The sequence below is a fragment of the Chironomus tepperi genome, unplaced genomic scaffold (genome assembly GCF_022539635.2).
Source record: "Chironomus tepperi strain 1889 unplaced genomic scaffold, CSIRO-AGI_Ctep_v1 contig_454, whole genome shotgun sequence".
In the NCBI taxonomy this organism is placed as follows: Eukaryota; Metazoa; Arthropoda; class Insecta; order Diptera; family Chironomidae; genus Chironomus; species Chironomus tepperi.
The window spans coordinates 224029-251527 of NW_027226576.1; the positions used below are offsets into that span (position 1 = coordinate 224029).

Sequence of the window (27499 nt, forward strand, 5' to 3'; positions counted from 1 at the left end):
ACATCATGGAATTTGATTGATTGAATTTTTTAATATCAAATTATGGCAATGCCATTAAAGTTTTCAGAACTCAAAATTTTCGAAAATACCAAACTATATTAATAATTTTTGAAAAATTTCAAAAGATAAAAGATTTAAAAAAATATATAAGTTGAGTTTTTAAAAAACTATCTAAACTCTATTATGCATAATTATTTTTTAAAAAAGCTATTTTTGGTTTTTGCTTATTGTTGAACATATTAAATTTAAAAACCGGTCTATTTAAACAAAAAAAAATCAAAAGATTAACGGCATTTAAAATTTTAAAATTCTTTACTTTTACGTAATAATCGCAACCCTGCAACACTTTCAAACCCTGCGTGCCCCTTCTGTGTCTGTATATATTGTAGTAAAAATTCTAAAAATAAATTTGTTGCAAATTATCTACAGAAAACTAATAACATGAAAATTTGGTGAAGCACTTGATAATTAATGATTTCATTGTGTCAAAATATTAAATAATTTATTAAAGTAAGTAGACAAAATTAAAGCTGATTGCATTTGTTTTTATTTTTTTTCTAGAGATCATTTTATTGATCTCAAAATTTTCACAGTATTGATTCTATAAACAATACAATAATTTAAAGAAAAAAATGTCAATTGATAGTTTAAAAAGAAGTTCAAAACACTTTTATGATTATATGCAATGACCTTCACACATTATTTTTTTTTCTTGCAGAGTTCAGTACTTTCAATGTCATCAATCTTAAGATATTCGCAACGAGCAAAACTAACCATTGTTCAATATCCTAAAATATCCCTAGTTTTACCTAGCATCCTGAAATGTAGAAATTTCAATTCTAATTACTATCAACAACAGCGTACTTATAAGAATTTTGGACATAAGCCAACGCCAGTACCTCGCGTTACTAAATGGTATCATTTATTTACTGGTGGAATCATCTTTCTTTGCTGCTTGAACTATAGACTGTGAGAATATTTCATATATGAAATTAAGTATAATTAACTTTTATATTACATTATTTTAGTCTCTTTGATTTAGATAAACGGGAACTTTTTCCTGCTCCAAAAGTAGATGCTGAAGAAAAAATCAAAACGAACGAAAGAACTTTCGAACCCAAAACTGATGAAACATTAAAGGAAAAATCCGATGATGATGACGACGATAGCAGTGAATCAGACGAAGAAGACAGCGAAGAGAAAAAGAAGAAACGTAAGGAAAAAATTGGATTTCGGGATAGAAAGGTAAATGATTTATTGTATTGTGAAATCAAAAGTTAGTGAATTATAACTCCAAATTAAAAGAATCTTAAAGTTTAAGATTTGATATCTATTTAAATTTAATAATTTTTTTTTATTAATTCGAGATTATTGATTACGAGAATCGCCTAAGAGCGTTTTCAACACCTGATAAAATATTTAGGTATTTTGCCACAGTCAAAGTAGTACATCAAGACTCCACATATATTTTCATGACACCCGATGATTTTCTTAGGTAAAAAACAAATTATCAACATGATTTATACGGTCAATAATTTGATAAAGTCAATTTTCCTACTAAAATCGACAAAGAAATCATGAAAATACAAGTTATATTGTTTTTATTGTAGAGCTATAACTCCAAATTTAAAACAACCAGAAGTTAAGTATTCATTAAAATATTAAAGTAATTGTATGAAATATAATGGTTCACTAACTTTTATTGCTAGATGAAAAATAATAGTTATATATCCAAATTTAAAATTTAAATTTGCAATATCTACCTATAAACTTTTTCCGTACAACCCATTAAATCCTTTAGATTATTGAATACGAAAATCGAATAAGACAATATTCAACTCCTGACAAAGTTTTCCGATATTTTGCAACAATTCAAGTTCCCGTTGTCCATCATGGAGGTGAAAGTTATGAAGTTTTTATGACACCTACTGACTTTTTGACTAGTTTAACTCCTGGAATCAAACAAATTGAGGGTAGATTGAAACAATATCTTGTGTTTTATTTCTGGTTTAAATAAATATTCACAATTAATTGAGTTAAATTATGCACTAATCCTTAGTTCATTTGCATTTTTTGTTTCAAATTCTATTATTTTTCATGTTACAAATTTTATTTAGTGAAAAAAACTACTTCATTCATAAAAGCTTAATTCTTATATTTTATTATTTTTTTAATGATATTTTCTTCTTTAATTTTCTAATGTGAAAAATATTAAATTTTGCAGGCTTGGGACTCGATCAGTATAAGAAATATGATCCTAAGGTATGTGTTTTAAAATTTATTAAATTATTTCCATATCATTTTAATTACGTTATAAGCATTTGCAAAAACCTGAAGAAAATATCGAATCTACATATATTGCATATATATAAACGAACAAATAATAATAATAATATTAGTAAATTAAAGATATTTAATCTTAATTGGAAACAGTTAACTACTTAATTTTTAAATATTTTCAAATATCATGTTAATTTTATTGCTCAATGATATTCATTATATATATTATTTGATTTTTTGACGTTGATATTATTATTCAATAATTATTTATTTAAATCCAAAGCTTTTTAAAGTTATTCAGTTTAAATCAGTTATATTCTTCCTGGTGAAACATGTATCCTGTATGCTGAACACATACAATTTAAATTTTAGTTTTACTATTTTTGGGTACTGCTACGTTTGCAGCAACTGATTTAACTGATAAAATGTGTGAGATTAGTTTAGACACTACAACTTTTTAATATATGACTCTCAAAATAAAATCTTTATAATTATTTAGTGTGTAAAACTAAAATTTTCTTAAAATAAATTTCGTATTTTGTTGTCGTAATTTTTGAAAGAAAAAAAAACTAATTTATAGAAGCAAAACGGTTAGCTAATTTAATTAAATTTAATTTTTAAAACTTTATTGGTAATAGTCATAAATATTAAAAAATTACAAAAGTACTCGTTCTTATCGAGTGACTTCAGCGCATTTTTGTCCCAGCGATCAGTAATTGATTAATAGGTCACTTCCTGACCTAAAAAACCAGAAACAGTAAGATCCAGATCACTTCCAGACCTAAAAAACAAGATCAAAAAAGATCCAGGTCACTTTCAGGTCTAAAATACAAGATCCAGTAAGATCCAGGTCACTTCTAGACCTAAAAACTAGATCCAATAAGATCCAGATCACTTCCAGACCTTAAAAACAAGATCCAGTAAGATCAAGGTCAATTTCAGACTTAAAAAACAAGATCCAGACCTAAAAAACAAGATCAAAAAAGATCCAGGTCACTTTCAGTTCTAAAAAATAAGATCCAGTAAGATCCAGGTCACTTCTAGACCTAAAACAAGATCCAGTAAGATCCAATTCACTTTCAGACCTAAAAATCAAGATTCAGTAGGTTCATAGTCACTAAGGAAAAAATATGCAATAAAAATAAATTTTTCCCATAACGGTTTTCTAGAATTCAAACTTTCTAACGGTTTACCAAATTTCAAAATTTTCGGGCAAAAAGTTAGTTACAATTTGTATGGAAATCAAAAAATCATTAATTATAGTACTTATGGATTGATTTGAAACTTCTAAATGACCGATAACCCAATAAATCGATAGAACTAAGCTATTAAATCAAACTAGAGCTCTCTACGATATCTGGTTTTCGAGATCTCGAGACCCAGCCGAACAAAGTGCTTGAATAAGCTAGCTTTTTGAAAAAAATTTCGAAAATGCGCTAAAAAATATATATATATTTATTCTTATTAGAATGTTTAATGATGACACAACGATGGTTACTATAAGTCTTTTAGTAGACCAAAATATTGATCAATGAAATCAAACTTTCGATTTTTTTTTGAAATTTTAAGGTGAATAAATTTTGGAAATTTAATAGACTTTTATAATAATCTAAACTCAATTAAGAAATTAAGTTTTAATTTTTTTTTAGAATTATGAGTTAAATCATACTAACTAAATTTCCCAAAAAAAAAAAAATTCTCCTTAAAATTGAAATTTTACTCGGAATGTATTTAAATTTTTGCTTGAAGAAAAAATATATTATTTTTATTTCATTTCTATCTATTCGTCATATATACAATTAATGTTTTAATTGCCTATCTATTTCTTACAGAATGCCGAGGTACATTTAATCTTTTCATAATTTCGATTATCAAACATCAATCATAAATTTGATAAAATTTATACCGTAATCAAAAATTGAAAAAAAAAGAGTCGAGAAGTGATAAAATATTTCAAAACAACATAATTTGATGAAATTAGTATCATTATTAGTCCAATCGATTTGGAATTTTTAATTAATTAATTTTGTTGTATAAGGATTAACTTTCGTATCTTGAAAATTTCCAAATTTATTAATGTCAATATTTAAAATTGTAAAGTCGTTTAAAGCTTTAATGGAATTGGTTATGTGTTCTTAAAATTTTATGTTTTACAATGCTCATTTTTGTTAACTTATGATTTTAAATTTACTAATTTCTGAACTACGTCATTTCTACTGTTTCTTCCTGTCTCTGTACTTTAAGACATTCGATTTGGTAAATAATAATCATGTAAAGACTGAAAATATAAAACTTTATTTAATTATTTCTTTCTTGATCTATTTCTTTATATATTTCAATATGAATAATTCTTTTTGATTCACATCTTTATTTTCATATTGATTTCTATAATTAGAATCTTTTAATTGCACACAATATTTTTATTGCTCGTTGTTTACAAAATATTTTATTTTCAAATATATATTTATATCATGAGTTTTTAAATGTTTTAATAAGTCATTATTTTCTAGATATAACTATGCTTCTGAATGTTATTGAAGATTTTTTATTTTGCCTAAGCTTTTCTCCATGCTGTATGAAATTAATTTTTTAAAGGTTTAAATACGAGTCTTAAATAATATGCACAACTGATTTATTTTAACTTAAAGCAATGTTCTTCTATTTCATATTGAATATTTCGTGCGATATTATTTCATATTTTTTAATTTAAATTCGATTTAGTTGTGGTTTTGGAATCAGATTTTATACATTAAATAATAAAAATTAAACACGATATATGTATATTTAAAAAATATATGTGTGCCTGACAACGAAAGTGGTTTCAAATGTAGTTTCTACGGTGCTTTTGCTATTAAATTTAGATAAATATATATAAATGTCTGATACTAGAGTTTTGATTTAATTCTTGCTAAATGTATATTTGCATGATTATAGTTTTATTTCTCAGTCATAGAGGTTTCAAGGCTTTGCCAAAGCACTTTTATTAACAATCAAATAAACGTATGTCACACGAGACCAGCTTTCATTTGGTGTTAATAAAAAACGTTTGCGGAGTCTTTAAATCCCCATGGCAGAGCCTTCTTTATTTGTGTCGCTTGGGGGTTAAAGACAAATCCACGAATGAACTTTTCGATTATTTTTAGTTATTTTATAATAAATAGTTTTTGCCATTCAGAAATATTTTACTGTTAATTTTTAATAATCTAATTTTTTTCATTTTCACACGCTTTTATTTGTTCCTAATTAATTTTATATGAGGCGACTGTTTTTGTATGATTACACATAGCTTTAAGTAAACAAAATGTGAAAGAGGACTTGTTCACAATGTTCAAAAATTTAATTTCAATGAATTTCAGTTCAGTTCTTTCGTGGATTTGCTCTTATTTTCGTGTTCAATTATCACACAACGCAACAATGATTTTTTTTACAAAAAATAATATGGTTTAATAATATTTGCAAAAACTTATCGTAATAGTGGATCCTCATAAGTAAAAAACGCATTTTCAAATCTTTTTGTGATCGAAATTTTGATATTAAATTACTTTTTGATGCTTTATAGTTAGGAAGATTTTTTTAAATGTAAAAATTCATGCCTTTGCTATAAATAATTTTTTTTTAAATTATACAATCACACAGAGTGTTACTCAGCGACTGGATTTAAAGCTTGAAGAAGACAGCATTTTCTACAAACTTGGAAGTTATGGACTCATATCTTTTTCGGACTACATATTTTTACTGACAGTTTTATCAAGTAAGTATGAACACAATTTTTAAAAAAAAAAAAAAAAAAAAAAAAAAAACTCAAACAAAGCAGAAGTGTGAAAGGGCATTTCGTGGCTAATAAAAATAAGGGAATCAGAACCATTTCTCTATCTAGCCACTTTGACTCGCATATTTAACAATATGAAATTACAGAGCACTATTCAAAGCTTGTTATTGAAATGAAAAAAATGGTTAGGTATTTGTCAAAAATATTTTATTAATATTCAGTGCTTTTGGTTTTGAGAAAGTGCAATTAACATACTTTTTTGATGCAATGAAGTTTAACAATATTTTCATTCTAAAATATTACTATAAGTAATGATAAAGAACGAAGGTATGTTTGACACTGACTCTAATTTATTTATATGAATACTTATTGAACATTTTGTTATCAAATTTCATCATTAAAAGACCAAAGCCAGTTGTATTTGAACATATAAACAAAATGATCTTCTATAAATCTGTGTTTAATATTCAGAGTATAAATTTATGATTTTATACAATGCACAAAAATACAGATACCTCGAGATATATCTAAATTGTTTTTTAATTTGTTTGTGAACTTAAAGTTTTTACAAGAACAGTAAAAAAATCTACTTTATTAGTTGTCGCTTTGGCAAAAAAAAAAACTGAATTACTGTGCAATTAATTAAACAATGAAGATTAATGTGGTGATACTAATTGATTATTTCTAAACGAATTCAACAAACTATAAACTTTTTTATGAATATTAGATTCCAGTTTCAAAATCTAATCGATTATTTATATCTTGATCGCTTTTTTGTTGAACAATTCTCCAATATTTAGAACTATTGTAGTTAAATAAATCAAAATCTAGCTGATAAATTTCAAGAATATCCTTTAACAGGTGTCTATCGATTTGTGAAAAATATCTACAATGAAAAAGATAAAAAATAAGTTTTTAAATATTTTAATACATTTTTTAAAACATTTTAAATACTTGGGAATTAATGATGTTGTATTATGTTTTGAGCGGTTAGAAATTTTTGATTCTTTTGTTTTGGGCACTTTGTTTAAAAGTAACATTTCTAGTCCAGCTTGTCGAATAATGTATTCACTATCACGCTCAAAAGTTTCCATTTTTGCTATTAAAGTAAAATTGATACTACAGGGAGTACAAAATTGATATATCGGACTCCAATGCTCATCAAATCGTCCACCAGATTTGTAATGTTGAACTACAAATTGGAGAAATTCTTTAAAAGAGGGTCCTGATGGATCCTAATAAAAATAAATGAATGAATAATATTTTTTAATTAACCACTCTTCAGTATCAAATCAAACACTTTACTTTCTATAGTCAAAAACAAATAATCGACAAATAAAAATATGATTGTTTTTGATTACAGAAAATAAAGTAATTGTGATACTAAAAGAAAATTAATTGTTCCTTCTATATAGGTTTTCCGAATAAATTAATTTAAATATATTTTAAAACAATTATCAATTTTAAAACTTGCTCACATTTTTTAATGATTGTTGAGCTCGAAACTTCTTTACTATCTGATCGCCAAGTAACTTGTAATAAGTATTTCTGCCTTCCTCTATTTTATTCCGATAAGCAGAAAGTAATCTTTCAAATGGCTCTCTAACTATAAGAAATGATAATGAGTTTTCTAAAGATTCATATAAATCTTCTAAACTTGGGCGAGGAAAACGTTTTCTTGCAAGTTCCAATGGCGTTGCAACAGTTCTTTGCAAATATTTTAAATCATATCCAGCAAGAATATTTAAATAATACATCCATGTTGTACTCGCCGCTTTAAAAACATTACACCAAGCAATTCCATGTCCAGGTGAAATAAAAAATTCCCAAGCATTCGGTGCCAATTTTCCAATAATTTTATTTTTCGCACATACATTCCACAAATGCTGTTTTCGTTCATTAAAATCCTTTTCAGCTTTAGCATTAATTTCCTCCGAGTACTCGTAAATAGAATTTATTGTTGTAGAGTTATCCAATTCAGATTTAGAGGTGTCAAGGGAAGACTTAAATACCGGAACGCTTTGAAATTTTTGATTTGGTTTTAAATATGATGACGGTGGCTTGAGTTTTCTATTTAGATCAGTTGAAGATTTTTGTTTGAGATCGTGTCGTGGGTGATTAGAATTTTCTTTAAACTAAAATTATTTTAAATTATGATAATAAAAGAATATTATAATAATATTTTCAAATCACGTTACACTAAAGTGGATTATTCTCAATTTCGGGTTATTCACTTCAGTTTTTTCGAAGTATCTCAAACAATCTAAGAGTTGATTTTTTTTTGTTTTTAGTTTATAACAATGTGACCTAGCCTTGACAATTCTATATATTTTGAATTTTGTTAGTCCTTAAAATGCATTAATTATTCAGTCAAATCTAGTAGATTTACCGGAATTATTGCGATAAATTTGTCAATAATTGAGAAACCAAAATTGCAAAAATATAGGTTTAAATGTATTCTACAAGTATCACATAGTATATTTTTGAAAACTCTGAAAATTTTTTGAGAGATATTTCTAAAAAACTGAAGTGGATAATCTGAATCTAAGGATAATTTAATTTAGCAAAGCATGCCGAATATTTTTTAAGCTTAACTTACGTTATCTAATTTCAATACAGTCTTAGATTTTGCATTAATGTTCATTGCATTAATTGATTCTCTCACAAGAACAATGAGATATATGCTAATCACGAATATGAATACTGCTGCTTTTAAAAATGTAAGACTTTGTCTTTTGCTTAGTAACATTTTTATTTTTCTTGCAGATACTAACATTTTTGTAAGGTTTTATCATTTTTCCGAGTTTTATAAAAATTTATGATTGTTCTCGAATTGTAGGGTACATGTTTACTTTATCACTTCTCATTACTTCACACCAATATATAAAATTTATTTGTAGATGGCCTATCCCCAATACGAATATAGTTAGACTAAGATTTTAAATATTGAAAATCTCCTTTTGAAATATAAAAACTATGATAAATATCTTTCTTCAATTTACTTCCGTAAATGCTTTATTTTGTATGTTTTTGATTTAAAATAAGCAAATTCCTTAAAGTTTATTTTTCACCTTGTTGAATGCACAGTTTAATTTTAAATGAAATTTAAATCAAAAGTACAGTCATATTTGTCTGATTGAACTTAAAATTAATGTAGTTCAGTTGAAACGAATGAAAAAAAGATATTACAACTCATCAACTTCACTTCTATTTCATCTAATTTTTATTAACACCTACAAAATGAGCCACAATGGATTTTGGCACTAAATAATAACAAAGTTTAAATTGAAGCTTTCTATATTTCCGCTTATAAATTAATACTTTATAAATATATAATTGGTGACGATAAAAATAATTTAAAATAACTATTTTTGTGAAAGTTTTCTATGGTAAATGAAAATTTTCGTTGTAATGTGCAAATGTTGGCGCGATGAAATGTGAAGTAAAACTGTTAAAAAAAAACATATTTTTTGCCAGAACGTACAAATGCAAAGTTATCGATTGTTCATGCGCAGTAACTGAATGCGAAATAAAAAGCTAACTGAGCAAAATTGATAAAGGACGAAGTAAAATACAGCTGATTATATTTTGAGCTTTTTATTATTTAAAATTTTTTTCACAATTCTTAAGCAAATCGAATGTTTATGAGGATGAAGCATAATTAGCGAAATGACAGAAAGACAAATGATCTAAATTATAAAAATAACTTGGGTATAATCCCTTCAAGCATGACAAAGAGAAATTTATATACCCCGTTAAGTTGGGTGTCAATGATGGTTATATTAAAAGTTTATATGAAAGTCAAATCTCAATATTAAAACATTTCATTAAACAGTGACGGGGCTTAAAAAAACTTAAATTTAATCAAAATTACATAAACAAAACAAAATCTCAATTTGAGATGATTTTGTTATACTTTGAAACATAGTATGAAAAAGTTTCGGGGCTTAAAAAGCGGATGACCTAAATTATATTTTAATAATAATTATAATAATAATAATAATTTTGATTTTGAAAATACCATTTACATTTTGTAATGTGATTTCAAAATTTAAAAAAAAAATCAAAATTCATGGTAAATTCACAAGATTAGGAATAAAGTGTAATTAAAAATTCAGATTTAATTGCTAATTTCATGAATGATCAGAAGTAAATTCTTTGATTTTATCAAAAAAAAAAAAAAAAAATCAATTAGTTTTATCAATTGACTTTGATTAAAAAATTCAAAATTTAATATAGATTGTTTGTTGCATTGGAATTAGACCAAAAATGGGTTTTTACTTTAATTTTCAATATCAATTGAATGCTTTTTATCATCACTCAATCCCGGGATCAGTTTTTTCAATTCCACAATCCTAAAATTTGGCTCCGGGATTGAAATCTGAAAAAATTCAAATCTAGTTTTGAACATTCTTTTGGCTTTTGCTACTTTTATTAATTTAATTTTTCTCTTTATCTTTGATTTCTATAGCTTCTCGACGACATTTTGAAATCGCATTTAAAATGTTTGACTTAAATGGAGACGGCGATGTTGACAGTAGTGAATTTGAAGAAGTAGCAAACTTAATCCGTCAACAAACTTCTATTGGTTCTAGGCATCGAGATCATGCAAATACTGGAAATACTTTTAAAGTAATGAAAATAACAAGTATTAACTTTTATATTTTAAACATCAGATTATAATTTTTGAACCTAATAATTGCTACATTCTGCATTGTTTTGTATTTTTTATTAAAAACGACGGTGTGTAATCTTGTAATTTCAAGTCAGGAAATGTAATGTAAAATCTTCTAATCCTATTTTTTCAAACAATAGCTCAAAAAATAATTTCAATGTTGCACTATATTCCGCTTGGAAATTTTTCCTCAATAATTATAGAAAATTTGTTATAATTTGAAATTCTACTCATTATCTATACTTTACAAAAAAGAAAGCTTGAATATTGATGAATGAAATTATTAGCTTATTTATTTATTAATTACAATAACATTATTAGTTCATTATTACCATGTACCTGTCTTCTAAAATGAACAGACTCTTGGATTAATAATTGTAGATTTTATTCTCTAGAAATTTATTCTTGACTCTTTCTGGCATAATTTTAAACAAATTTCTTTGGTTTTTTAAAAAAAAATTATGACGAAAAACAGAGCTGCTTGTTTTATGTTGTTTTATTGAGTTTTCAAAAAAAAAAAAAATATTATTTGAAAACTTATTCTTCATAATTGCAATGCAGAATCCTGTTGAGTATTTTTAAAGTATATAATATTTGCATGAAAATTAATTATTTCTGGATTTAAATTCATAATTTCTTCTAACGTTTGAATGAAAAATATTCAAAATAATTTTTTTTCTTTGAGTTAAAATTAAAATACTAAATCTATTTTGAATTTAGGGTGTCAATTCAGCCCTTAGCTGCTACTTTTTTGGACAAAAACTAGACCAAAAATTAACGATTGAAAAATTTCTTGAATTTCAACAACAACTACAAAGAGAAATTTTGACTCTAGAATTCTTAAGGAAAAATCCGGAAAATGGACACATTTCAGAAGCTGAGTAAGTTGAGATAATCACTCATAAAATTTTCAGAATAGGGCCAGAATAATGAGACCAACTTTTTTTTAAAAATTAATAATTCTCTTAATTCTCATAATTTTTGCCTTTCCGTTTACTTATAGTTTTACCGAATTGTTGCTTGCTTATGCTGGTTATCCTCAAAAAAAGAAGATAAAAAAAATTAAACGAGTCAAAAAAAGGTGAAATCCCATATGCGAAAAAAATTAATTTTTAAATAATATTAATTAAGAAAGGAAATCATTTATTGAATTTAAAGCATTTACATTTTGACTAATTCAATGAAAACTCAAAATCATTGTTTATTACTTTCATATACATAGATTTAGAGATCATGGAAAAGGTGTTTCCAAGGAGGATTATTTAAGTTTTTTCCACTTTTTGAATAATATAAATGATGTTGATACCGCACTTACTTTCTACCACATCGCAGGTAAAAAATTTAGATTTTTCTATTATTTACATGTCGTAAATTTATGAAATATTAGCAAGTCTTTTAAAATCAATATTAAGACTACATTTTTTCACTATAAAAATTAATTGATTTACAGGTGCAAGCATTGATCAATTGACGCTTAAACACGTGGCCAAAACCGTTGCATTTGTTGATTTGTCCGATCATATTATTGACGTTGTTTTCACAATTTTTGATGAAAACATGGATGGCCAATTGAGTAATAGAGAGTTTGTTGCTGTAATGAAGAATCGGTTAATGAGAGGCTTGGAACGTCCAAAAGACACGGGCTTCGTAAAATTTATGCATTCTATCTTGAAATGCGCTAAGGAAACAAAACCTGTTTTACTTGACGTTCTGTAATTTTAATGCGTTAAATAATTAATTTTTTAAATTAAAAAATAACTGTCTTGCTTACAAAATTAATTTTTTTAAAAAAAAAAATATTTATCATTCATAAAATTTTACGCATTTAAAAACATTTATTTATTAAGTTACATTATCGTTTAAAATGTATTGAAAATTAAATACAAATTTTACCTAAATGAATAAATTTTGAATTCAATGCAAATTTTCAAGTTAAAAATCCTGAGTTTATGCTTTTATTAATTTTTAACTAAAAAAAATTATTTTTTTTTCAGGTTTTTAAACGTTTAGCGATTTAGCAATAACTTTAATCTGAAATAATAAAACAAATAAAAACTAAAAATTAATTAACATAAAATTAAATTATAATTAAATGAAACAAGTATGACACAGTGATGGAAAAAAATTATATAGCAACTGAAGTTCAAGAAATTTCTATACGAATAAGTAATAACAGCACATTTTATGACTAGTTCTCATAAAGTTCTGGGACATACTTGGAGTCCAACATATTTGTTCATATTATATTTATTTTTATTCAAAAGCTGTTTTAAGACTGGCACAATTCTTTTTTCTTGTCTACAAATTTAAATTTAAAATCCTTATTCAGGTGTTTACTTAGTGGGTTAATTTTAAAAATCTTCGGCAATGACTCCCTTCCACTCTCCGGCTCTTCCTCATTGTCCTTAAATATATCTGAACGAGCTGTGGTGGTGTTTGGTGCTCTCTCAAGCTATTTACGAGATTACAAGTCATTAATGTTCTTCTCTATGTCTGGTATTCTCTTTAATTTCTCTTGGGCATTGCTAAGTCTTTCATACAGACTCTCAGATTTGGTTGCTTCTTTAAGTTTCTCTGCATAGTTCACGTGACTGGTACTTTCATTATCAGCTGTTATTTTTGGTGTAGCTTAATCCATCTGGAGTTGTCGAAACTGTTTTAATGACGAAAATTCCATTGCATTGTTACCTGAAACTTTAGGTTTTGTGGTTCTTGAGGTATATGTGATATGAGGTGTAATGTTATATATGTATAACATTTAACACACTTAGCTTGAATTCTGCAATTTACCGATGCAGGTCCTCAAGATTGGCAATTGTAGCACTAAGTTGCATCTTTTTTTGTCTTCTTGATATCCATATTATATTTAAATCAATGGTTTATTTTGAGTTAGGTTTATTTAATATTTTTTTTTTTTTGAAATAAAATTTATTATTAAATTAATTATTAAACATACCTTTTCATGCATAAGTATGAGTATTTAATCAATTAAGTTTATTTTGGCACCATTTGATTTCAAATTTTCTACAATTATTACTTTGTGCATTAAATTATTTATGCATTAAATTCAAAATTAGATAGTATTCTTTGATTCTAATAAAATTAGTTCAAAAGTTTTATGCTCTTCTTATAAGTTTTGTAATTTCTGATCTGATCCGAAATTATTGTGAATTATTGTTTTCATTCAGAAAAAATATAAAAACTTATATTTAAATTTTAAAAAGAAGCAATTAATAATGGATCATTTTAAGCTTTATAAGAATTTTTTTTAATCGTTTGTGTTTTTGTTAAGCAAACATTTATACCAAAATTGTGAAGCTTCTTTTAAAATCTCACCAGGAAAAAATCATTTTTTTTTTTTGTTTACATTTTCAATTGAGTATTGTAAAAGAAGATGCCAATAAAATATAGAAAGCAGATTCTTACATAGATCTTTGTCGTTCAAAATATTAATTAATATTCAGGGGCGTTTTCAGGTGGGAAAGAGAGTTTCGGGAGTCAAAATCCAACTTCGTGAAAAATACCTCGAATAATTTTTGGCAATCAATACTAAAAAGTTCAAATACCTACTTCTCCTTATGTGAATTTTGCACAACAATGGACAAATTTCAACACTGAATTATTTTTATTATGAATTTAATATGAGGGTTTAATAAAATAAAATGCATGACACTGAAACATTGTTTTTAACAATTTTTTGGAATGATTTTTTTTTCTATATAAAATTACTAGCTAATGAAATTATTTCAGGTAATAATTAAACAAAAACTTTTCTAAAGCGCGAGGTCTGTTCCAATTGTAAGATACAGTCGACTCAAATGAAATATTTCTTTTAAATTTTTTTGATTACCTCATCGACTAAAGGTTGATAGTAAGATATACATAAGAATTTGATCCTGACTGAATATTTATTCAGGATTTTAATTAAATACTTTTTATCGATACACATTTAAAATGTCGAGTTTAATTAAATTTTTTAATAGGTATGCGATTATTATTTTGTAAATTTGAATTATATTTGGTCATTTTGACTATAATTATTTTTGTGCGTTATTAATTAACGAAAAAAATATTTTATCATTAAGCAGTGCTTGAATTGTTTGATGTACCTATGAAAAATGTAATTTAAATTAAAAATGAAATTTTTAAAATTAAAACGGTTTTTTTTACCTGATATGGCACTAAATAAGGCTAAACTATTTCGATGGGGATTATTTTGGTCATCAAATGAGATTATTTTTTCATCCATTAATTCCATTAAAACAGAACACATGTTTTTAAAATTTTCTTTCAAACAGTTATGATATTCAACTTGATCGTTTGAAATAACACGTGCATTTACTTGAAGAGCTTGATAACAAACGCTCACAAAAATTCTGTTTTCAGAAAAAATTCATTAATTAGGTATTAAAATATAAAAAAAAGTATTGATAAATCATATTTACCTGAATATTTCTTTTAAGTCTTCAACCTTTTCTGAATCATATTTTATTGAAAATTTTGGATCCAAAAATGAATTTGCATAAGCCAAAGGTCCAGCATTAACTTGAACAGCTACGCATCCTTGCAAACGTAATTGTAATTTTTTGACATCAATAGAAGGAGTAAAAACTACATCAGTTAATTCCGACACTTTTAAATTCATCTCATCTATAGCAACTTCAATTGGACTTAATTCAACAATCTGTCGATCTTTAACCGGAATTCGCTTTAGAACATAAGGAAAACTGTATTTTGCTGAAATATTTTCAAAAGGTTTGAAAATTTGAATAAAAAAATAAATATAAATGCTTACTAGTTAAAATAGTTCTTCTTTTCCATTGATCTTCGACTAAGCTACATCTTGGTCCAACATGATTTTTCGTAAATGGTGTTTCAAACATGAATATATCAATATCATGATTTTGCTCAAAGTCGTTTTGTTTAATTTCAAGTTCATCTTTTATGAAGAAAGGTATTACATGTGTAACTTGAATATATGCTATTTTTTGATCTAACTCAAGCACATTAACCTAGAATCAAAGGAAAATAAAAATATTTAAAAAAATTAATTCTATTAGGAGTCGTTCACTTATTACATTCACTTTTTAAGGAGGGATTTTCTAACAGTCTAAACAATTATTTTTTTTTTTGCATGAACATTTTGTAACAAGGGAGGGGAGAGGTGGGTCTAGAAATTCGTTTTTTTTTGCGTAACGTAATAAATGAACTTGTATAATATGTAGAAGTAAAAATTACTTGATTTGAATCCATTATTATCTTTACAACTTCAGATCCAAATTTGTCTTCAAATTGCTTTTTTAATCTTGAAGAAATTTCACTTAAAGTTGTGACCTTTGGTTCTTTGTAAATATACTCCACATTGTGTTGATCTTCAAAATACATTTGACCATAAAATACAACTCTATAAAATCTTCCTAGTAATCTTTTGCCATTACGGTTAAATTCAATTACTTTTTGATATGCTTGACTTAGATGATTATATGATTCAACCAGACCAGTATAGTCACGACGATTTTCCAATATTGGAATTATTAAACGATATAATTCCCCAAGACATTCATATCTCTCTGATTTATCCAAAAAATCTGCACAATTTTTTAATTGGTCAAGCAAAATAACATCAGTATATTGTGAGTCTTGAACACCTGAATCTAACTTGAGACCCTTTTCATCTTTGGGGATGTTTTTAGAAATTTTTGCAAATGATTCTGCTCCAAAATTTATTAAGTCGCTACCTTTCAATTTAAGATACTCAGCAATTAGCGCAGCTATGTGAAGATGACAGCAGGCAGCTTCACTAAAATTTTGATTAATTTCGTGATTTCTAGCCATAGTTACAAGCCATGTATGACGCAGTTCTGGTGTTGAGGCATATGAGTTAGCTAACGATAATTGCAGTTCTAATAATTTTTCAGGGTCAGCATGATGAGCTTGCATTGCATGAGTTGCCATTAATACTGTACGAACTCGTTTAGTCAAATCTTTCACTTCTGTTGCAAATCCCGTATCTTTCATTGCTTTATCACTAGTAGCATAACTATTGATTATAGATAAGCTTTCTTGAAATCTTGAATTGTTTAAACCAATTACATTTCCAATCATTTGTGAAACAGATATAATTACTTGTAAATGAACTCTTGTTAATCCTTTCCTTTCACTGAATTCAAAATTGCTGCGCATTAATAAATACAAAACTGCACATGATTCTTGTCGAATGGTTTGCAAACGACTATCACAACATTTTAATAGTTCATAAACAAATTGACCGCAAAGCAATGCGTTTCCTTTAAACAAAGCTTCAGAGAAATTATTTATGAACGCTCTAAGAGCTGCAAAAACATGTTTTGATAAAGCTTCGGACTGTCCAATTTGTAAAAATCTTAAGTAAATTTGTGCAATTTTTGGTAAAATTCCAGTTTCAACCATAGAATCTTTGAATTGAATACAAAATAAACCAACAGAGTCAAGTACAATCATACCAATTTCAGTAGCTAAATTTGAATCTTGTAAAGCTTTTTGTAATTTTGCTGTTTCTTCTATTAAGTTCTCACGATTTTGATGATTTAATGTACCCGTCTCGTGAGTGGAATTTAAATTTGAGTGATCACTATCAGAATTTATAATTCTTGCTGGAAGTGTGCTTGATTTGTGTTTACTATTAAAAGTACTTTTAGTAGTATCATTAAGTTGTATGTTTTTTTTACCTACGTAACGAAATAGAACTAAGCATATGTCTAATATTTGAAAAAAGGAAGCTTTCTCTGAAGCAGTGCAATTATGCCACCAAGTAAGCATATGATCATCAGATAGATGCTTAACAGTAAAGAGGAAGCAAATTAACATATCTTTTGCTTCAGGTATTGTAAATCTATCAGTTCTAGGAGCTGATGGTGTTTGTATCATACTAATTGATCTATTATGTCCGAGATGAAAAGAAGAGTTGTTATCATCTCCATTGCGAATTACAACAGTCGTTTCTTGTGACATTGAACTACAATCTGAGTTCAGACTAGAAGAAGAAAATCCATTTTTTAACAAACTTTGTCCAGCTATCAAATCCTTAAATTGTGTTGATACTCTAGAATTATCCACATGCATTAATGTAAAACGCTTTGATTTTGGTGTACTTTGCATTGGACTGTTAATTGAAGCTGTAGGTGTTGAAATTTGTGATACTAATTTTGGTGTCATATCACGAGAAAATACGTAGCTGCTATTACTTGAAATACGCTGATGACCAACATAATCTTTCGTGTCTGAGCAGTCAGGTATACGATTAATATTTTCAATGACTATTCCCAACCATGGAATATAGAGCATTGATATTCGTGCTAATTGTCCTTTACTTTGATATCTGTTATCTAAATCATGTTTAGCTAGAAGATCCCTGAGAATGCTTAAAGACAGTTTTCGTATATGACTAATTTCATTCAATGAGCTCCTTACTTCCTGCAGCAATAAACTAGCAAGAAAATGCTGTTTACAAAATTCTTCAGATAAACAGAAATGGCTTAAAATTTCTGGTGATCGATGATTTGAGTTTATTATTAATGGTAGATTGAGAGGAATGTAGTGTTCATGTGAGCAAACTTTTTGTATAAATTGAAATTTAAATTCTTGCAAGGGTCTGGGATCTCCAGGCGACCATTTATCCATGTATTGTCTTATTAATTTAAATACAAATCCACGATCCATTAAACTCATACATTTCTTTGAGAAAATTGAAAAACTTTCGTTCAAAAGATGAGTTTCATTTGGGAGTTCTTTATATCGAGATATTAAATATGGCATTAATACTTGAAGCAATTTTTCAATACGTGCTTCATATTCCTTTGGGAATCGCTCATTTCTATGCATTTTTATTCTTCCACTAGTAATTAAATGATGAGACATTGATTTGATGACAATATCAAAAATGATAAATGAAAATTTCATAAACTTGTTGACTAGAAGAAAGTCTGTATTCGATGGATTAAGCAATGCTGGTAAATGTTTAATAATTTCTTCGTGAACTGTTTTTATGTTATTTGGACTTGAGTTTGTTTTCACATTAAAAGCTGGTGTTTTAAAATTGTATTTAACATATGAGAGAATGAGTTCCTTTCTGTTCGCATCTTCAGCTATCATGGTAATTAAGTTGATCATCAGTCGAATAATATTACAGCTTACATCTTCACTATACGATGTTATCAAAAGTATAAAAAGTTGATCGAAAATGGTTGGTAAAAAATATATCACAGCGCTTATATCAATTGCATGAGCAGCTTTCAAAACTTTACAAGTTTCTATATCTGATGGAATTATTCCTTTTACGCTTTCCAACAATTTTTCGGAGTGAGAAAAGAGGTTATTCAGATGCTGATCAGATGTAAAAACAGTTGAATTTAATCTAAATTTCACATTAAATATTGGTTTTTGGTTGTCAATCCAGGAAATATCTGGTCCAGAATTCTAGAAAAAAAATTAGAAATTTTATAAAACACGAAAAATGTATCTTAAAAAAATTTGCATACCCCTTTTCCTAGACCTAATGGCTGAATAGATAAATATCCCGTAGGTAAAGAAGTAGAAATTGGTAAGATTTGTTCTTCAATATTTAATTTGCCTTTATTGATTAAAGGTAACCATGCATAGCCAACAGGAGTTATTGGGGAATTCATCATGTCTTTCTTTTTAATGTTACATGAAACATGTGAAAAGGAAAACAATAGGTGGTGCTGTGGTGTAAGATTTGTAGGAAGTTTCAGTTTTATTTCTTCGTACCAAGTTGGTAAAGTGTTATGATGCAATATCGGGCAAGTTAATTGGGATATAAATATTTTTTCCTGTTGAGGCCTTCCATAAATAAGCTTTAAACATAAAAATTATGACTTTAATATTTCAAATATAAAAAAAATTAAAATAAATGAGTTACCTTCAAAGGTTTAGCGTCAAATGTATCAGTATCTCTTAACTCTATTGTTAGTGCTATATTTCTAGCTCGAGAAAAAATTTTTTGATTCTCAAAGTTAAGGGATATTGGATATATAAATAAATGATTTTCAAACACTGAATAGGGATGTATTTCATGTTCATTATTTCCTGAAAATTCAGTCACCTCAATGGTTGGATCATCAATTGGTGGTAAACAAAATGGCTTTATTGGCAATAGTGTTGTAGTAAGGCAGTCTAATAAAGAAAGAAGAATCGAGAGATAAAATTTACTACAGTCAGTATATTTAACTTTTACTTACTAGGAGGGATGTCTTCTTTAATTTCCTGAAGAGTAACTTTAAAAGATCCTGGTATTGTTGGAATTTTCGACATCTTTTCAGGTTTACGATAATCACTTAAAATTTTCAATATTTCCTCATCTTTAAGCTTATTGCAATCTTGTTTGAATAATGCCATAAATTCGCTTTCATTGTCAAGCTCATTACTGTATAGTCGAAATAGTGGTCGACAAGCCCATATAAAAGGCATTCTGTATTGACCAACTTTGTTCGCATATTGCTTTATTGTTTTTAATGTTTTCTGTTCTAACTTAATATTCGATGATTTCAGATAGGGCTCTGATGATTGATTAATACTGCCTTGTAAAATTTTTTCAATTCTTATGACAATAAAGATATCAGAATGAGGTGATGTAACATTAAAAATAGCTTTTCGAGGATGCATAATCCATTCTGATGTAATCTCTTGTAAGAATATATTTTCATCTTGATTAGAGTTAGATTGTTCATTGAGATCTTTATTAGAATATAAAAGATTTCGTACATGCTTTTCGTTTAAATCAAAATAGAAGTTTTCAGTCAGTTTTCTTCCTATTCTTACATCATACAATGCTAAACTTGTAAAATAAGGCTCTATTTGAGAAAGTCTTTCGTTTTCATCCAAAAATGTTTGCAAGCGAAACTTTATTTCTTCACATTTTATGATAATTCTATGTCCAAAATTTTCCTTAAATATTTCTAAATTTGCTTCAGAAGAGCTTTTGAAGAAATTATTCTGAGTTGTACCAAATAAACGTTTTCTATTTTCTTTTCTCGCTTGAGATATGGAAATGTCAGTTTCTCGTCCATATTTAATAAGTTGTGGATTTAACGATTGGTCTAAACCTTTAAGTGTTCCATAAATAATATTTGGACTTGGTGAATGTGTCTTCACAGTACTTGTTGATATTTTGTCCTCTTGAAGTTTATTTTTTTGTAAAACAATGTTCAACTTTTTTATCCAATCATTCATCTCAACTTCATCTTCAGCAACCAGTATTACTGATTTTTGTCCACCTTCAGACATTTTTAACTCAAAACAAAACCTTCCTCGTTTGGGATTATGAAAAACTTCAGAACAAAAATCCATGACAATAGTTGTCTTAGCATCACATTGCTTCTCATCCTTATGTAATTCTAATATATATGTTCCATCTACCTCTTGTCTGAGATAACAGTAACGTTTTTTGAACGATTTTGAACCTATATGAGCAAACATTCGTTCAGAAGAAGTATCTGCACCTTTTAATAAATATCCCTGTTTTGTTATTGAGCTCTTTTGTGTTGACTTCTCCTCTATTCGATCAGAATCAATATCAATTTCGTAAATTTCTTCTTTTAAAATTTCAACGCTTGTATTCCTGTATTGATTATATTTAAATTTTTTTTGTTATTGTCTCATAAAATTATTAAATTTTTTACCTTGGAAGATCTGCTGCTGTTTTTCCATAGTTACTATATTTGTATTCAATAACATAACTAGATGCTTCATACGTTTTTAACGCTTGTCTTGTCAAAAGATTTCCTAATAATTCATCATTTTCTTTGATATTGCCATTACTGTACTCAAAAAATGTTCTCGGAGAGTTAGGTATAGTTGTTCTATATTTTTTTGGCAAAACAATTTCCTATAAAATGAACGATAAACATAATTTAAAATTTTCTTCAAGTATTTTAGGTTCACTTATTTCGTTGAGAAATGGGAAATGGGGAGGAGAGAAATTTCGAGAATTCAATTCATTTTAGAAAAAAAGGTTAAATAAGTTATTATGTAACGTAATAAGTGAACAATCTGTCACTTAAATACTTACGGATATATCATCATTTGGATACAATAATAGTTCTCGTTGTGGATCATTTTGAATTAATGTTTTATTTTTTGAAATAAAACCTTCAAAATCTATCGGATCTGCAATTATTGGTTTACTCTAAAAACAAATAAATAAAGCATATGATGATTAAAAGTTTTAAATAAAATTTTTTAATATCAATATTTTAAAAAATAAAAATGGAATTTTTTTACGTTACAAAATTTCCAAAAGTTCTTAACAAGAACAGTGTCTGTTCTATTATTAAAAATATTTACTTTGATAAGGTTACAAAAAATTCTTCTTAAGACATCCATTGAAAATTAATTAAAAGCTCTCCAATCAGACAATTCAAAATACAAACTAAATGAGTTTTTCGATATTTTTTTTTATACTTTTGTTTGGCTCAGGCAAAAATGTTTTGTTCTTTCATTTACTAAATATTTTTTCAACCATAACTAAAGATAGAAAAAAACTAAAGATTTTCTGAAACCAAAAAAAAAATTATTTCATATACATTTTGTAACGAGGGGAAGATGGGGGTCTAGAAATTCGTTTTTTTTTTTGCGTAAGGTAATAAGTGAACGACCCTTAGGGTAACCAGATGATTTTCGCCCAATCTCGGGACGCTTATGTAGAAAACAGGGCTCGTGAGGAAGAAAAAAAATCTCTGATTTTCTGAAATCTTCATTTTTTGTGATTTCAGAAAATCCGGATTTTTGAAATCCTACGTAAATCTCTATGTGGGATTTTTTGTACGTAAGCAAAATCATTTTACGTAGCTGAAATCTTTTTGTTTACAAATTATCGTAATTTTACTCAATATCTCATAAAAGCTTTACAGGATTTGTTTCTACAGCTTTATTAGATGATAATCAAATCATTATGAATAGATTTGTACAACTTTAAGGACTTTAATTGACTAAAATCATGATCCAGAGCATATCGCTTTTAATAAAAATTTAATCAATTTAAAACGACTTGAAAATCACATAAAAATACTGGAGCAACAATTCCTGGAGATTTCAGCTCCGTAAAATGATTTTGCTTACGTAAAGATTTACGTAGGATTTCAAAAATCCGGATTTTCTTAAATCACAAAAAATGAAAATTTCAGAAAATCAGAGATTTTTTTCCTCCTCACGAGCCCTGGTAAAAAATCGAGATTTCTAAGTTTACTTCTGGGTTATTTTGAGTTTAAATATTCAGAGATATACTTGAATTACGTTACAAACTTGCAAATAAGTGTTGATAATTATTGATAATTCGAAAAAATATATTTTCAGTCCTGTGCTTGAACTCGGAAAATTCAAGTTTCGAATAAGTTTACAAAAATGCGCTAAAAATGTATATTTAATTCTCAAATTTGCGTAACTTGACTTAGCGGTAAAAATACAGCAGATAGCAGCTCTAATGATTAACCTTTTCTAATAATACTTCATAGGAGAAAAAAATACTTCAAAAATGTATTAAAAAATATAGTTTATTTGTTTCAATATAAACAAAATATCTTTTTTCGTTAGTCTTTATATAGGTTCTTTAAATTAAATCAATTGTAAAATAAAATTTTGTTAACAAATGTTTCAACATAAATTTTATAGTATAAACTTTCTTTATTTCCCATTTTTCTTGTCAATTCTTAATTTAATTTAAATCAAAAAATAATTTGGTCAACCACTTTCATTTTCATCATATTTGGATACGCTACTAAATTCCAATTTGCAACAAAAAAAAAAAAAAAGTTAAAATGTATATTTTTGAAAATGTTAAAGAATAGTATTAAACATCGTATTGATTTTTACATGAAATTTGTTCCTTCGTAAAGCTGAATAAGATCGTTTTTTTGACAAGATTAAGATCGTATTCGTTGACTAGACGATTTTAATACAGTTAATTCCTCTTTGCGACATCGGAAATAAATCTATTTATTTTTAACTCAAATAGATTTATAAAACTTTTTTAATTACAATTGAATTTGTAAACTAAGAGTTGTAAAAAGTTTTTTAGAATTAATACAAGGCACTGTTTTTCAGGTAAACTTTTAATATTTACAAATCTGTACATTATTGTATAATGACTCAGACAACTGTGGAATTTGATTTGTGTGTATATTATCACAAATTTATCTCGATTTTAAAAATTTAAAGATCTAATGCATATAGCAAATGAAATACCGAAAATAGTTAAAAATAGTACAACACAATGTTCTAAAGTGTGTATTCGTGCTTCACTTTAATAAGAAAGGAAGATCGATTTCTTAAATCCTTAAGTGTTAAGTTCAATGCTAATGAATGTGATTTTTTTCTGAGCGAGAATTCGCCTGATCTATAGTAATTCTATCGATATTGAATCTAAACTTTTTACTGAAAATATCATGAGCGGACCTCTTATAAATTTTGTTTATATATAAAAGCTTGGTAGTCACAGGTTGTTGTAGCGTATTCACACATATAAATGTTCCATATATTCTATTTTTACATCTATTTACTTTTTTGTATTATATTAGAACTGTATTGTATTTCATTGATGCTGTTTTTACAACACATTAAATTGTGTAAAATATTATGTGTTTTTTTTCATTGTACGTTTACGAAAATTTATTGTGAAATGTTGACATGATGTACCTAATAAATGTAAATATCAATTTAATGATATATGTTTGTTAGCTCTAAATGATGATGTCATTTTTAAATATAGACATAATAATCATTTATTTCGAATTTTCAAAAAAAAAAAAATGTAAAGTAAAATTAACTAAATTTATTTTGTCACTGACTTTTGACAGTAATATAAAATACTGTGTCAAAAAGCTTTTTGAATCAAATCGTGATTTTGTTTAGTTTTGCTGATATTTATCAATACACTAATATTGTTTAAAACTTTCGATTCTCTTTATACAATTATTGGACTATCTGTTTTATGTTATATTTTGATTCAGATTTACCACATGTGAGCCGTATATTATTCTGAAGCAATTAACATCAACATTATGTTGAATCTTTGCCAAAAAAAAACTTTCGCTGTATCTCGGAATATGTTAAATCGTCGTCAACTAATTTTTTGTCTTAACATTAAGCGAAGAAATTTTGAAAATAAAAAATAACATTGATAGAATTTCAACTTTACAAAATAAGAGAAATTATCATTTTAAATAGTTCAAGAATTACTGCATGCAAAATAAAAAAATTAAAATAATCACATAGACAGAGAATGAAATGTTTACAACATTTTTTATCGCAAAATTTTATTTTTGTTTTATTAAATATTATTGTAATTGATTAAAATGAAAGTTTAATGATCTCAAAATCATTATCACTGTCAAGAATAAATGTGAAAATTTGATTGAAATCAATAATTTGTAGACCATTACCATTAAAAGATCTTGATGAATAACTTTAGACACAGATTCTCTAAGTTGTTGAGCCATTCCTCGAGAATTCAAATTCCTCGTAAACTTTCTTTCGGTCATTATTTTGATAATTTTAATATTTCTTTCACTTCATGAAATTTGCATTCACTGTAAATCATATAACACTATTAATTTTACTTCGACTGTATTATCTAAATAATTCTTAATCGATTTCTTCTTTCTAAATATTTTCACAAACTTAAACTGAATGAATTAAATACTTTATTTAGTAAAAACTATTTTATTTTGATTAAAAATTGAGGAAAAATATAAAAAAAAGTCTAGTTTTATGCAGAGATTCTCTCAAAATTGATGTTTATGTGTGTTCGACAAATTTTCTTTGGAACATGAGATTACACAGCTGCTATCGATTGATTTTATTTTTATGAAAACATTTTAAAAAAATTAAATATAATTAAGAAATTATAATTAGCATAAGAAAATAAATGTATATCTGGTAATAATATTGATGTTATACTAAGTATTTAAAAAATTACTTACCTAAAATAATATTTAGTACTAGAAAAAGTTGTTTAAAAATTTTAAAATCGTTTTTTTTATTTTATTTTTTTTGGATTTTCTATTTTTCTATTCAGCATGTATTTAATATAGTATTTTAACCAAAAATAAATCATCCCAAGGCCACAATAGACACTTGTTAACATTAGTGGCATAAATGGCAATATTTTGTCAATTTTTAATAAATATTGCAATATGAATTCATAAAATGGAAGCATAAAAATTCCAAAATTATAAATTTTTTCAATAACTGGTGGTTTATAAGAATTGTTTTGTTTGAAAATGCAATAATTTATCATTATGTAAATCACAAATAGTGATAATTTTAAAATTGCTAACTCTTTGGAATATAATAAAGGCGTCAATGAATAGAGCCCAAAAACAGCTAGGAAAAATGAGGAATTTTCTTCAGAATCACAGTTCGAAGTTAAAATCTGCATTGGTATCAATATCATTAAAATAGCTTTCTCATGAACATGCCATCCAAACATAAAAGAACATGCTGCACAAATTATTAATGGTTTTAAAAAGTTTACTACTGATGCTTCTCTATTTATAAGAATTTTTATACAACATGGGATCATAGAGATAGCTGTAATTAAAAACGTCATTTTTGGTGTAATTTGGGGGAGTACTGAATGAATTTGCTCTTGAACTAGACCACCAGTACTCGAATTTGAATGTTTTACATTCAAAATTATAGATAAAACTTTATCTAACATATTGTAGATAGCCCAAAAATTAGGAGCCCAATAAGCGTGTGTTAGACCTCTTTTGAAAGGAAAAAGCCTAGTAAGCAATTGAGGAAAATGATCAATAAAAGGACCAAACGAAATTGCTGTTACTGTTAAGACTATGCTTCCTAATTTTAAAGAATTGATGATAAATGCCTTTTTTGATGAAAAGCAGTAATGCCTTAATAAATATAAAACATATACAGGGGCTATGTATATGAATATATGCTTCATGTTTAGTAATAATGCATAGTAAAATGCAGATTGAAGATACTTCTTCTGGATCATTTTTCCGCAGCTTAGCAAAAGTATTCCAAATAAAATTCCATTATACTGAAAATGTATATGATCAACATAAATTAATCCTATGTTTCCTAACAGAAGTACATAATGATAAATTCTTCTATTTCCTTTAACATTTTTGGTGCATCTGAAAAATTAATAACCATGCTAATTAAAAGTCATAAACATTCATATAAAGTACTCACTGCCATACTCCCAAAAAGTAAATAATATCAGTAAATATTACCGATAATCTCTGGAAAAGTACCGTATTGAATGAAGCATAATCTATGTTTTCAACTTTTAGCATCTGTTCATCAAATAGTTTTGCAGGAAAAGTTAAAATATATTCAAAATATGCAAAAAATGGAGGATAGTCGAGAGTCCATTCTGATGTATTGTCATAATACCATTGAGAAGTATTTCGACTGCTTGTTATTGCTAGCCAATTTCTGTGCACAAAGAAATCTGTGGAAAAGCTATAAAAACAATATTATTGACGGCTTTTAATTATTTTAGATTTAAAAAAATCTATTATTTTCTAATATTATTAGGAGATGAAAAAAATTATTTTAAATCCACATAGAGTTTAACTTAAAATTAAAAAAGCAATTAAATTGTATATATAATTAACTTACTAAGCTGGTAGAAATAATATTTTTAAACTTGATATAAATAAAAATTCGTAAAACATGTTTACGTTGCAGTGTTCTAAAACAATATTTTTGTATGTGTGCATGAAATTAAACAAATTTAAAAAATTTTATTT

General features: G+C 26.6%; 4 protein-coding genes across 5 annotated transcripts; 1 reads left to right on the forward strand and 3 right to left on the reverse strand.

Annotated features, from left to right (window-relative positions):
* The first annotated feature begins 349 nt into the window (after positions 1-349).
* Positions 350-12663, forward strand: LOC139098861 (calcium uptake protein 1 homolog, mitochondrial-like). 2 transcript variants are annotated; one of them, XM_070651217.1, is made up of 12 exons: positions 350-510; positions 719-969; positions 1029-1245; positions 1368-1495; positions 1611-1640; positions 2223-2262; positions 5917-6031; positions 10521-10681; positions 11445-11605; positions 11728-11805; positions 11947-12056; positions 12175-12663. In XM_070651217.1, exons 2-12 carry the CDS (start codon positions 734-736, stop codon positions 12438-12440), a joined length of 1542 nt encoding a protein of 513 aa, XP_070507318.1. In that variant the 5' UTR covers positions 350-510; positions 719-733; the 3' UTR covers positions 12441-12663. The 2 variants fall into 2 exon arrangements, with proteins under 2 accessions (XP_070507318.1, XP_070507317.1); XM_070651216.1 differs by lacking the exons at positions 1368-1495; positions 1611-1640 and adding an exon at positions 1802-1973 and having other exon boundaries at positions 2225-2262.
* On the reverse strand, positions 6656-9409 carry LOC139098867 (carbohydrate sulfotransferase 11). The gene is made up of 4 exons (XM_070651227.1): positions 8649-9409; positions 7528-8184; positions 7004-7284; positions 6656-6935 (listed from the first exon to the last, which is right to left on the reverse strand). Exons 1-4 carry the CDS (start codon positions 8823-8825, stop codon positions 6773-6775), a joined length of 1278 nt encoding a protein of 425 aa, XP_070507328.1. The 5' UTR covers positions 8826-9409; the 3' UTR covers positions 6656-6772.
* A 292-nt stretch (positions 12664-12955) lies between the features above and the next one.
* Ziz (dedicator of cytokinesis protein Ziz) lies at positions 12956-25784 on the reverse strand. The gene is made up of 12 exons (XM_070651208.1): positions 25697-25784; positions 25157-25303; positions 21790-21906; positions 21401-21606; positions 19961-21339; positions 19642-19895; positions 19241-19576; positions 15963-19178; positions 15520-15736; positions 15170-15461; positions 14895-15100; positions 12956-14833 (listed from the first exon to the last, which is right to left on the reverse strand). Exons 2-12 carry the CDS (start codon positions 25253-25255, stop codon positions 14805-14807), a joined length of 6351 nt encoding a protein of 2116 aa, XP_070507309.1. The 5' UTR covers positions 25256-25303; positions 25697-25784; the 3' UTR covers positions 12956-14804.
* Positions 25725-27436, reverse strand: xit (ALG6/ALG8 family glucosyltransferase xit). The gene is made up of 3 exons (XM_070651218.1): positions 27369-27436; positions 26937-27209; positions 25725-26878 (listed from the first exon to the last, which is right to left on the reverse strand). The coding sequence occupies exons 1-3, from the start codon at positions 27422-27424 to the stop codon at positions 25753-25755; spliced, it is 1455 nt and encodes a 484-aa protein (XP_070507319.1). The 5' UTR covers positions 27425-27436; the 3' UTR covers positions 25725-25752.
* Between the last annotated feature and the right edge of the window lie 63 nt (positions 27437-27499).

Excerpts from the sequence above, each read along its gene's own strand:
- LOC139098861 (XM_070651216.1), top strand. The coding sequence starts at position 734 with ATGTCATCAATCTTAAGATATTCGCAACGAGCAAAACTAACCATTGTT. Across the intron at positions 1,246-1,801 it reads TTGGATTTCGGGATAGAAAG|ATTATTGAATACGAAAATCG; the intron begins GTAAATGATTTA and ends TAAATCCTTTAG. Across the intron at positions 2,263-5,916 it reads ATAAGAAATATGATCCTAAG|AGTGTTACTCAGCGACTGGA; the intron begins GTATGTGTTTTA and ends ACAATCACACAG.
- xit (XM_070651218.1), bottom strand. The coding sequence starts at position 27,424 with ATGTTTTACGAATTTTTATTTATATCAAGTTTAAAAATATTATTTCTA. Across the intron at positions 27,210-27,368 it reads ATATTATTTCTACCAGCTTA|CTTTTCCACAGATTTCTTTG; the intron begins GTAAGTTAATTA and ends TTGTTTTTATAG. Across the intron at positions 26,879-26,936 it reads TACTTTTTGGGAGTATGGCA|ATGCACCAAAAATGTTAAAG; the intron begins GTGAGTACTTTA and ends TTAATTTTTCAG.
- Ziz (XM_070651208.1), bottom strand. The coding sequence starts at position 25,255 with ATGACCGAAAGAAAGTTTACGAGGAATTTGAATTCTCGAGGAATGGCT. Across the intron at positions 15,737-15,962 it reads TAATAATGGATTCAAATCAA|GTTAATGTGCTTGAGTTAGA; the intron begins GTAATTTTTACT and ends CTTTGATTCTAG. Across the intron at positions 15,462-15,519 it reads AAGAAGAACTATTTTAACTA|CAAAATACAGTTTTCCTTAT; the intron begins GTAAGCATTTAT and ends AAAATATTTCAG.
- LOC139098867 (XM_070651227.1), bottom strand. The coding sequence starts at position 8,825 with ATGTTAGTATCTGCAAGAAAAATAAAAATGTTACTAAGCAAAAGACAA. Across the intron at positions 7,285-7,527 it reads CTCAACAATCATTAAAAAAT|GATCCATCAGGACCCTCTTT; the intron begins GTGAGCAAGTTT and ends TATTTTTATTAG. Across the intron at positions 6,936-7,003 it reads ACAACATCATTAATTCCCAA|ATATTTTTCACAAATCGATA; the intron begins GTATTTAAAATG and ends TTTTCATTGTAG.